The 12,459-nt window shown below is 36.7% G+C and overlaps 1 protein-coding gene across 3 annotated transcripts in view; it reads left to right on the forward strand.

Annotated features, from left to right (window-relative positions):
* Nucleotides 1–12,459, forward strand: part of Rc3h2 (ring finger and CCCH-type domains 2) — a 59,518-nt gene that overhangs the window by 32,803 nt on the left and 14,256 nt on the right. For all 3 annotated transcript variants that reach the window (XM_057754548.1, XM_057754549.1, XM_057754550.1), the window contains 4 exons: nucleotides 1,522–1,830; nucleotides 6,425–6,639; nucleotides 9,071–9,504; nucleotides 10,252–10,419. In XM_057754548.1, coding sequence (XP_057610531.1) covers nucleotides 1,522–1,830; nucleotides 6,425–6,639; nucleotides 9,071–9,504; nucleotides 10,252–10,419 — 1,126 coding nt within the window. The remainder of the gene's footprint in view (nucleotides 1–1,521; nucleotides 1,831–6,424; nucleotides 6,640–9,070; nucleotides 9,505–10,251; nucleotides 10,420–12,459) is intronic.

Consider the following 12,459-nt stretch of genomic DNA (forward strand, 5'->3'; position numbering starts at 1 on the left):
TAGGTCTCCCCACAATTGCCTGTACCCCAGCTTCAAGGAGGGTTGGAAGTGATAGAGTATGGCTCAGGCCTGCTGCCTAACATCCTAGCTGAGACATGAGCACACATACTTGTGCGTGCAATACACTCAGACAGATAATAAATTTTAAAGATAGAAGATATGTACTTGACTTTTGAAGTTGGAAAGCAAGGAGTAACTGGCCATTTTCTTTAAGAACTTTGAAGAATAGAATGAAGACATTTCAGAGAACATACTGAAGAAAACAGGAATTCCTTACCTCTTGATGGTAACAGTTTGCTTTCTGTAGTATAAGTCTGCTCATTCTCCTCCTCTTCCTTAAGAAACAGTTCTTGGGCCACCAACCCCTGTGTCTGTAATGGTATGTGAATTAGTCACTCACTATAAGGGTTGTTGATGCTCTGCTTTTTGTTTTTGCTGTTTTATTCCTTCATTATCTAGTCTTATCTCTGGGCACTCATCCTTTTTTGATTTTGTTTTCTTCTAATTATATATATAATATAGGAAGTAAGGACCAGGACTAAGACAGTGTAATAATGAGAATTTAAAAAAAAAAATTTAAATAATGATTTTAGGTATTAAGGTGTTTGTTTGCATGTATGCTGTGTACCACATGAATGCAGTATCTGCATAGGCCAGAAGAGGGCCTTAGATCTCCAGGAACTGGAGTTAGAGTTGCCAGCTGCCATTGGGTCCTGAGAACTAAACCTAGGTACTTTGAAAAAGCAGCCAGTGATCTCTAACCCTCCAGCCGTCTTTCTAGTCCAGAATGAAATATACAAATAGAATTTTTTTTTTCTTTAGTTTTTTTTAAAGATAGGGTTTCTCTGTAGCTTTGGAGCCTGTCTTGGCACTCACTTTGTAGACCAGGCTGATCTCAAAATCAAGGAGATCCTCCTGTCTCTGCCTTCCGAGTGCTGGGATTAAAGGTGTGCACACCACTGCCCAGCTATAAGTATTTTTATATGAACTACAAGATCATATTGTTGTGTATTACAACATTATATCCAGTCTTCATAAATAAATTAGTATCAGAAAAATCTGTGATCTAAATACTCTTTTTCTTTGGACATAAACTCATTTAGGAATAATATAAAATTTCTATGTTTTGGTGTAAATTTCAAAAATGAGTTTGAGTTTTTATTATTTCTTTATAATTACACTCTGCTTATATAATTTAATAACAGCAGAGAATGCATTCAACACTTGAATATTTTCCTGTTCTGTTACTTTCAGAATTTGGTGCTTTTTTTGATACCACATAAAAATAGATGATTTTCAAACTCCTTCATAAAGCTTCAAATGTTTGTGTACTTTGTTTGCTATATTAATTATATGTGTGTGTGTGCATGTGTGTTCCATGCACATGTGACTTGTAGAGTCTTTGTAATTTAGCTGAAGAAACTCTTCAAAGCTGTTTCCTTTTTAAGAAATATTTTCTTCTTTACTTTTGAGATTAAAATTGGGAACAGTATTACAAATATGTTGATAATTTTTAAACAGGTACCGATTGAGGAACAAAAAGATGAGTGCCACTATAAGAACATTCCCTCTTCTGAATAAAGTTGGTATAAACAGCGCTGTTACAACCACAGCCGGAAATGGCATTTCGGTCATAGGAAGTACTGAAACATCTGGGAAAATTGTTTCAAGTACAAATGGAATTTCAAATGCAGAAAACAGTGTTTCCCAGCTAATCCCACGAAGCACTGACAGTGCGCTAAGAACTCTGGAGACTGTGAAGAAAGTCGGGAAAGTTGGCACTAATGGACAGAACCCTGCTGGGCCCTCTGCAGAGTCTGTATCTGAAAAGTAGGTATTGGATGAAAATGATGGGTTTATGTCTCCTTTTTAGAAATGACCTCATTTTTTCATCCTGAGGTACAATAATTAGTTGAAATTCTATGCAGTTACTCATGTAATAAACTAAATACAAAGAAATTTGAAGGTTTTTCTTCCCCATTGGATTTTTTTTTTTACCCAAATATTTCACCATCTTGCTACAAAAGTCCACTTGAATCTCATTTTTTGTTTGTTTGGTTTTTAGCCCAGGTTGGTCTTAAACTCAAGCTCCTGGGCTAGGGATATAAATAAGCTCAGTGGTAGAGCACTTGCCTAACATGCGTACAGTGCAGGCTTCGACTTCCAGCAAGTAAAACAGTAAAAACAAGCAGAAAACCTCATGATTCTCCTGCTTCAGCCTCCTGAATACTGGGGCTGCAGGCATGCACAGCTCTACTTGTGACTCTGATAGGTTTCTTAAGTTTAGCAGTTCTGAAAACAAACAATTCCAAAGGCTTATTTCAAATATGTCCTTTCCCGGCTTCCCATTCTAGCAGCTGGCAATGTAACTCACACGCGAGTTCCTCCAGCCCAGAGCCTTGCTGTTGACAGTATGCTGGGTGAATCGTTCTCATGCTCCACATACAATACATCGTCACATCTGGTCACCAGACACTTGCAGTCTGCCCCCTTCTCTTCATCTCTACATATGCCATGGACCATTGGATTTTTATAAAACAGAATTTCTCTGTGCAGCTCTTGCTGTCCTGGAACGCACTCTGTAAACCAGGCTGACTTCAAACTCATAGTGATCTACTTGGCCTCTGCCTCCTGAGTGCTGGGATTAAAAGCGTGTGCCAGCATGCAGCAGAAATTTGAGTTCTAATCCTCACAAGACAATTGAATAACTCTGCAAACTTGGAAAGTCACTTTAACTCTTGAGTTTGGACCAGAATTAGGATTTCCATACCTTTTTTTTCTTGAGTTTCAGTATTAATTTCATAGAAATCTAAGTAGAAACCTAAGTGAGTGAGAAGGTTGAATTTCTAGCTGTTTCTGTCAGCTTCCACTACATTCTCTCTAATATATTTAAGGACAGACTCTTGGGAGCCAAGCTCTTTGGACTCAAATTATGACTCACTTTTTCTTACTATTGGATATTAAGTGAGTTGTTTTATCAGTCTACCTCAAATTACAATAACTTCTTCATGGGCTAGGTATGCAAGTCAGTGGTCAAGTACTTCATCTATTGATTGTGAAACTTAAATAGCGTAATGCTGTATTGTATTTTGAACATTACTTGTCCGTTAGTAGCCGCTCAGTAAATATCTGCTTTGTTTTTACTACCATTATTGTTGTTGGCTATCAATGTAAGATTTCATTTTATAAAAGGATTTTTTTATTTAACCTTATGAATATGAAAAGTATTGAAACTTTGAGGTAATTAGAAGATACTTCCAGTTTTGGAATCTCATATTTTGAAGTTTAAAAATTGCAGTTAAAGCATTTTCAGATTTCCTTGCTCTTGAGTAAGTTTGTCAGTACTGGTATATGTCTGCTGTGGGAAAAAGCGTCATGCTTTGCACATGAAAACTGTTACTGACTTGATGTCATGGAGACTGTATAAGTTAAATATATTTTCAACTTGTATAATTCAGTATGTAATGGGGAAATTCTTTATTAAAAGAATGATCTTCACTGGGATGTATTTGAGAAAAGACAGATCAAAAATATTGACTACTTTATTTTAAACTTTGTTACTGGCATTGTGACAAAAGCGAAAGACCTAAAGAACAGACTTCTCTGCTTTTGAAGGACTCGGTGCTATAAATGTGGATGTAGTATTTACACAAATGAAGCATATTAAAGGATAGGAGTATACCATATATAAAAGTTTTAATGGGGGAACAAAATGATGTAACTTTATTGGTAAATATGTGAAGTATTAGGGCTAGCCTTAGAGAACTGAAAGTTTGTGCTGGAGTTATACCTCAATGGTAGAGTGCTTGCTTGCATGTACAGTGCCCTAGATTTGATCCCTAGCACCAGATACTCATTTATGTATCTGAAGGTTTGTGTTAACTGACGGATACTTAAAATAAGGTTACACAAGTTGACTGTTATGAGGCTATAAAAACGTTATGCTACAGGCCGGGCGGTGGTGGCGCACGCCTTTAATCCCAGCACTCGGGAGGCAGAGGCAGGTGGATCTCTGTGAGTTCAAGGCCAGCCTTGTCTACAAGAGCTAGTTCCAGGACAGGAACCAAAAGCTATGGAGAAACCCTGTCTCGAAAAATCCAAAAAAAAAAAAAAAAACGTTATGCTACATGTTTAGAAGATAGAATACTGAAGATTTTGGTAAGGTAACATGATGTTATTCTGCCATGAAAAATCACTATGTGTCACATGTTATCAACTTTGGAAATACGCTACACCAGGCCTGGTGGTGCAGGTCTATAGTCTTAGGGACTTAGTAGATTGAGTTATTAGTATCCCAAGATCAAGACCAGCCTTGGATACAGAGGAAATTTAAATTTAAGGCCAGCTTGAATTAATTAATAAGACCTTGTCAAACCCCCTCCTCAGATATATAGGTTAGTCATCAGCATGCATGCCAACATGCACAAGGCCCCACTTTTAATATCCACTTCCAAAAGAGAAAAAAAAATTATGGTGACTTGAAAGAACCCAGGTGCAAAATGCTATTTGCAATTCAGTTTAATAGAATTGTCCAAAAAAGGCAAATCTGTAGTGAAAGAAAGACAATCAGTAGTCACTGCTGGGGTTAAGGATGGACATAGGGAATGAATATTAATGGGTGCAGACTTCTATTTAGATAGTTGGAAATCTTATGTCAAAAGCCAGTATTGGTATAAATCTTGATTTATTGATACAAGTGATACATACATACCTTAAAACCATGAATTACAGTTTGAGTTCTTAATTTTCTTTTTTTCCTTTGGTCTGGGATTCAGGCTTGGGTCTTTCTATATTTTAGGCACCTGCTCTACCACTTAAGAAATGGACAGAGCTGGTGAAGTAATTCAGTGTGTTAATAAAGATTGTTGCTGCCTAAGTTCAGTCCACTGGTGCCATTTGGTGACTGATACCATATGATGGAAGAAGAGAGGGGCTCCCAAAAGTTACCATCCTGTTTTTCATATGTATTGTTTGGCAGGTACATGCCAATGAATATACACAAGCACACAAAATAAGCGATTAGGTATAAAAGGAAATGTATTTGTAAGATGTATAGCAAGATGATTACAAGGGAAATGTACCTGCTGCCAAGCCTGACAACTGGCATTCAATCCCAGGACCTACAGTGTTGTAAGGAGAGAATGTACTACAGTCTGTTCTTCTCCATGTATGTACACATGCACACATGAGTAAATAAGACACAATAAAAAATTTAAGATGTAATTAAACTACTTATTCATTTAAATATATGGATTGCCTAATACTTGCCAAACATGAGACCAGCTGATGTCCTTATGAAAATGAGTCAGATAAACCCCATCCTCTAAGAGTCTTCTAGTGTAGTTTGGGTGTTAGATATATAAACAGTTCTATATGATACACTTTGAATGGTTTTGTATTATTGAAACACGGAATATGTGTGCTTAATTCTTCTGGGAGAGGTGTGTGCAAAGCCTCTTGAATGTTGGAATTAAAGTCATGTGCCACCACTGCCTGGCTGGAAAAAATCTTAATGTGATTGGGTTGTAATCCATTGAATTCCTACATACTTAAAGATCTTTGTAGGGATTTTAGAGCTTTTTTTTCTTTTTTCCTTTCTTTTTTTTAGGGCGGGGGGGGGAGGGGTAACAGGGTTTTTCTTTGTGTGCCTTTGGCTGTCCTGGAACTCAAACCCAGGCCTCCACCTGCCTCTGCATCCCAAGCGCTGGGATTCAAGTTGTATGCACTGTTGCCTGCAGCGTTTTTAAAGCTTTTGAAAGGGAACAAGAATGTTATGATAAAAAAGTTTTAAAAAAAAGAATGTTATGATAATGTTCATTGGGGCTAATTACTTGCTTATACAACCAAGGAATTCCTTTTAAATTAAAACAAAAAATTAATTGGCATTACATCACCCAACATATATTAAGTACTCACTTTGTGCTAGGATATATTTTATTTTTCAAGCAAATGTTTATTGAGTGCCTGCTCCAAGCCAGGAGCTATTTTCTAGATGTCACATATATAGAGTTAACAAAATAGACCAAAATGGACTTTTCTCAGATTACATTTTAGCTAATCAAATTTTTTTACTGTTTCTATCTTCTTTACCCCAAAGACTTCTACTAATAGACTTTTTATTGTTTATTTTTTAAACTTACTGAGCAGGATTTTTTTTTTCCAATAGGATAAAATCTTTAAAGTGCCTGGAGTTTGTTTTTATATCCTGTTAGCCTCATCAGAACATGAGAACTGTTAAACTATATGGGCTTGTGAATTACAGTTTGAGGAGGCAGTGAAATTTCTTGCCAAATATATTTGCCCCTGTCAAAATACCTAACATGTTTTCTGTTGATAATTTTGCCTTAAAATTTTATGAGCCATTTTTCTGAGGAAAATTAGTGATCATAGTTATCCTTTCCTCTTTGTTCAATTCTCTCTCTAGTAAAATTGGTTCTCCTCCGAAGACTCCTGTAAGTAATGCAGCAGCTACCTCCACTGGGCCCTCTAATTTTGGAACAGAGTTAAGCTCTGTGCCTCCCAAATCCAGCCCATTTCTAACTAGAGTTCCAGTATATCCTCAGCATTCTGAAAGCATTCAGTATTTTCAGGACCCAAGGACTCAGATACCCTTTGAAGTCCCACAATACCCACAAACAGGTAAGTAATTTTAGTCGATTCTAAGAACAAAGAAGCCAATATAAGTATTTATTATCCTAAATAAATGAGTGTCTAGGCCATCTAAATTAACAGATTAATACTACTCCATGACCCATAAATTTTCTTCTGCCCTAGAAAATCTTTGCTTCTAGTTAGTAATTCTGTCATTTGGTAGACAGTGTCAAGGAGAATCAGAAGTCAAGCTAGCCTTAGCTACACAGTGAGTTCAAGGGCAACTTGTACTACAGGAGACCCTGTTTCAAAATAGACAAACCAACCGGCAAAGGCTGTTATTCATTTTCATTTGCATTACAATTGCACTAACATTTGCTCCATTCATATACCTAGGTACACATGTTTTCTACATTACCACTAATATAGGTATTTGTATTGTTTTGTATCCTTGTTGATACTTGGTATCTTTGGTCTTTTCTGTGTATGTGGGGGTAGTGTGATAAAAAGGGACCATTGGTGCAGCAGTGCACATATGGTAGTCAGAGTCAGTTCTCTATTTCCAGCGTGTAGGTTTGGGAGGTGAACTCATGCTGAACTTTGGTCTACATGCTCTTAATTGCTGTCCTAGCTTTTTTTTTTCTTTTTTTTTTTCTTTCTTAAATAATAGCCATTCATACTGGAGTGAGATGATACTTCTTTTTTTTTGTATATTCCAAAATATTACTGGTGTTAAACATTTGTATTTTACTAGTTGACCATTTGGATATCTTCTTTTAGCAAATGTTTATTTAAATATACTGTTTATATTTATCAAGTTGCTTTGTTTTTTTTATTGTATTTGACATATATGTAGCTTGTAAATATTGTTTCCCATTCTGTAGGTTGCTTCTACAGTCTGATTTTTTTTTTTTTTTTTTTTTTTTTTTAGCCTGTGAGAAGTTTTATTATTTGATAGAAAGTTCCACTTTCCTGTTTTGTCTTTTTTACTTTTGGGGTCTTTTCCAAAAAAAAAAAAAATCTTGCTTGTTCTAGTACCTTGAAGCATTTCTCATGATTTCTTCTAAAAGATTTATAGTTCCAGGTAATATATAGAAATCTTTACTCTCTACAGAATTAATTTTTATAACTAGTTAGAGATAAGAGTCTGTTGTATTCTTTTCTACGTAGATACTAGGTCTTTTGTAAAAATGACCTCAATGAAATGGTATATAAAATGTAATGTTTTTGTGCTTCGTTAAAAGAAGACAGTTTTACTCTTATGTATATGAGTGTCCGCATGTGTATATACATGGAACTGGGGTTACTAATGGTTGTGAACTGCTTTGTGGTTGCTGGAAGCTGAATCCAGGTGCTCTGCAAGAACAGCAAGTGCTTTTATTCACTGAGCCATCTCTGCAACCCTACTTTTTAATTTTTATTTATTTTCGAGGCAGGATCGCAATATATGTAGTCCAGGCTGGTCTGAAACTCTTAGATCAAGCTGGCCTCAAACTCAGAGATCCACCTGCTTCTGCCTCACAAATGCTGGGATAAAAGGAAAGTGCCATCACATCTATTTTTTATACAATTTGAAAAGAAAATGAATAACAAATTCTGAAAGAGATTTTTAAGGTGGAAGTAGCTTACGCCTTTAATCCCAGCACTGGGAAGTTACAAGCAGGCAGATCTCTGTGAGTTTGAGGCCAACCTAGTCTAGAGTGAGTTCCATTTCTAGAAAGGAAAGGAGAAAGGAAAGGAGAAAGGAAAGGAAAAAGAGATCTTTAACCTCTGCACCCAAATGCTTAATAAGAGCCAGTGATATAACTAATTACTTACTTAGAAACCTCATGGGAAAGAGTCATTTAACAGGCTGGGCAGTGTGGTGTTGCACATCTTTAATCCCAGCACTGGGGAGCCAGACGAAGGGAGCTCAGTGAGTTTGAGGCTAGCCTGTTCTACAAAGCAAGTTCCAGAACAGCCAAGGTACAGAGAAATCCTGTCTTTTAAAACCTAAAAAGAACAAAGGAGGGAAGGGAAGGGAAAGGAAAGGAAAGGAAAGGATAGGAAAAGATTAGTTTAAGGAGGGAAGGAAGAAAATTGATTCATTAAACAGGAATCAGTCTGCTATCTGGCAAAAGTTCCAGAACAGCCAGGGTACAGAGAAATCCTGTCTTTTAAAACCTAAAAAGATGAAAGAAAGAAAGAAAGAAAGAAAGAAAGAAAGAAAGAAAGAAAGAAAGAAAGAAAGAAAGAAAGAAAAGAAAGAAAGATTCATTAAAGAATCAGTCTATCTGGCAAAGGTTCTGTGTAGTTTTAACATTGTTGAATGTTGATATTACTATAATGATATCTTGACAATAGTGCAGTTTCTATATGAAGGTAAAGGTCAATGCTGATTATATTTTCCCACAATCAGGGCAGCTTTAGACTTGAAACATTATAAAATGTTCTTTTTACTAAGATGTTACATTGAATATTCCTCTTTCCAATTTTCAAGGATACTACCCACCACCTCCAACGGTACCAGCTGGTGTGACTCCTTGTGTTCCTCGCTTTGTGAGGTCCAGTAATGTTCCAGAGTCCTCCCTCCCACCTGCTTCCATGCCATATGCTGATCATTACAGTACATTTTCCCCTCGAGACCGAATGAATTCTTCTCCTTACCAGCCGCCTCCTCCGCAGCAGTACGGACCAGTTCCTCCAGTACCTTCTGGAATGTATGCTCCTGTGTATGACAGCAGGCGCATCTGGCGCCCAGCTATGTACCAACGAGATGACATTATTAGAAGCAATTCTTTACCTCCAATGGATGTGATGCACTCATCTGTCTATCAGACATCTTTACGGGAAAGATATAATTCATTAGATGGATATTATTCAGTGGCTTGTCAACCACCAAATGAGCCAAGGACGACTGTGCCTTTACCAAGGGTAAATGATGTTGAACATAAAAATATTACTGTTGTGTGTTAGTTGAGATCTTGTGTCTTGAGTTAAACCAGATAGATTCTCATTAACTGTGATTTAGAGAAATTGTTTGACCTTTGTATGGCTTGGCTTTTTGTTGTTGTTCGTCTTGTGTTTTTTCATCTGTTTGATGGAAGTAAGAGTAGTACCTACTTAGAAGACTGTTGTGAGGATTAGTTTAAAAAGAATCAAAACTCTTAGATAGTATTCAAAAAAGTGTTATGTTGCCAGGTGGTGGTGGATCACGCCTTTAATCCCAGCACTTGGGGGGGTAGATACAGGCGGATTTTTGTGAGTTCAAGGCCACCCTGGTCTACAAAGTGAGTTCTAGGATAGTAGGGCTATTTCACAGAGAAACCCTGTCTCGAAAAAACAAACAAAACAAAACAAAGACAAAAAAAAAGGAGAAAAAAAGTGTTATGTTCAGTTTGGATCGGATGCATAAGTTTAAAAACAGTCCTAAAGATAGAAGGACAAGGCCTCTTTTCAGTAGCTTCACATATATACAAATGACTTTTAAAGTAGAAAAATGAGTGTTCACATTTTCCTTGACATCAACTGAACCATTTGAGTATGTGGAGAGAACACTAGGGTTCTTTTTGTTCATGTGTACATCCCAACAATAGAAACCTTTTACTCTATTCTCACAGAACATAGTTTATTTACCACTCTACAGGTGACCAAGATTTTTTTTTCTTTTATTCTTCTTAGGAGCCTTGTAGTCATTTGAAGACCAGTTGTGAGGAACAGATAAGAAGAAAGCCAGATCAGTGGGCACAGTACCATACCCAGAAAGCACCTGTCTCTTCAACTCTTCCTGTGGCAACACAGTCACCAACACCACCTTCTCCTCTATTCAGTGTAGACTTCCGAACAGATGTAAGAAAGGTTTTAACCACTTAGTAATCACTGATGTTCAAACAGATGACTTTAAACTATGGTTAACTGATTTGTATATTTTGGAATGGTTTTGTATGAAGTCAAACCACCGGGTGGTGGTGGCACACGCCTTTAATCCCAGCACTCGGGAGGCAGAGGCAGGCGGATCTCTGTGGGTTTGAGGCCACCTGATCTACAAGAGCTAGTTCCAGGACAGGAACCAAAAGCCACAGAGAAACCCTGTCTCGTAAAACCAAAAAAAAAAAAAAAAAAAAAAAAAGCTCAGTAAGCAGTGTGTAAACTATGGCTAGGGGAGGAGATTCTCAACATAAGGCTCTTTTACCAGGATTTCAGGATCATTGTAGTAGTAGACTTAATACTGTATCTTTTTATTGTTATCTGTTGTGTTTCTTGGCTTTTTTAGTTTTGGGCTAGGTCCAAACCTTGTACATCCTCTACCACTGAACTTTATGCTAATTCCTGATTGGTGTAAAATTCAGAATAAAAATATATCTACCGTTTACCTAGTAACTACTTAAAAAATGCTGTTTTATTTAATTCTCATGAGAACCTTAGAGGGTATGTATTATCTGTATTGTATAGGTTATAACCCAGGGAACTTAAATAATTTGTCCAAGATCTTTCAGTTTATACATAGCTTAGAGTTTGAATCCTGTTTTTTTTTTTTTCTGTTTCACAGGAAGTACAGAAATGGCCTGCTGTATTATTTCTCCTATTTGTATCCCTGTTAATTATTCTTGTTAGTTATTACAAAACAAGTATATGACAGAATGATTTCTATTCTATCTACTTTTTGTATTGTATGTTTTGTGTGTGTGTGTGTTATTTCTCTAAATATAGTATATTAGAAAACTTTTTGTTTTTCGAAATAGGGTCTCTCTGTGTAACTTCTCTGGCTGTCTTAGAACTTGCTCTGTAGACCAGACTGACCTCAAACTCACAGATCTGCCTGCCTCTGCCTTTCAAGTGCTGGATTATAAGTGTGCGCTAAGACTACCCGGTGAGAAAATTTCTTTGCATACTCTTTTATTTATTTATTTTCCTCAGGTTTCTGGTACAAACAAACAAAAAACAGCTTTTATATCTTTTTCTTATGAAAAGTTTCAGACATACAAAAAAAAGACTCATAATAATTACATATAATTATATCACTTCCAAAATTGTCAACTTGGCCAAGTTTATTTCATTTGTGCTTCTTACCATTGGATTATTTTGGCATAGTCCTAGCTATACATATACATACACATTCATTTTTAATTAAATTTGTTGAGTTTTGTCTTGTTTTTTATTTTTTTAATTTACTTTTTAAAATCTGTATGTGGCCGGGTGGTGGTGGCGCACACCTTTAATCCCAGCACTTGGGAGGCAGAGGCAGGCGGATCTCTGTGAGTTCGAGGCCAGCCTGGTCTACAAGAGCTAATTCCAGGACAGGAACCTAAAGCTACGGAGAAACCCTGTCTCAAAAAAAAAAAAAAATAATAATAAAATAAAATCTGTGTGTGTGTTTGTCTGTCTGTCTGAGTTTATACCACCTGTATAGATGCCCATAGAGGCAAGAGGGCATTGGATTTTCTGAAACAGTAGTTAAAGGACGTTATTAACTGATCAGTGTGGGTGCTGGGAACCAATCTCATGTACTCTGGAATAGGAGCAAATATTCTGCTGGGCCCTTTCTCCATTCCCTAATTTGATTGTTGAGACACTGTTTCACTAGGTAGCCCAGGACTCAGCAATTCCCCTGAATCAGCCTCCCTAGTGCTGGATGTGCAAATGTGAGCTATAACACCCAAATTAGATAAATATTTCTATTCAGGAATATTTCATAAAATGCTACTTTTTAACCTATTCATATTCATCTCACTAAACTGAGACTGCCTCAAAATAAGTAAACAGCTTGACAATGATGTTAAAGATGTCAATATTATAGAATGATTTTCCTTTTTTCTTCTTCTTGTTTTTCGGAGATGGGGTTTCTCTGTGTTGCCCTGGTTGTCCTGGAACTAGCGCCTCAGATTTGGA

This window comes from Chionomys nivalis, chromosome 22 (genome assembly GCF_950005125.1).
Source record: "Chionomys nivalis chromosome 22, mChiNiv1.1, whole genome shotgun sequence".
Lineage (NCBI taxonomy): Eukaryota > Metazoa > Chordata > Mammalia > Rodentia > Cricetidae > Chionomys > Chionomys nivalis.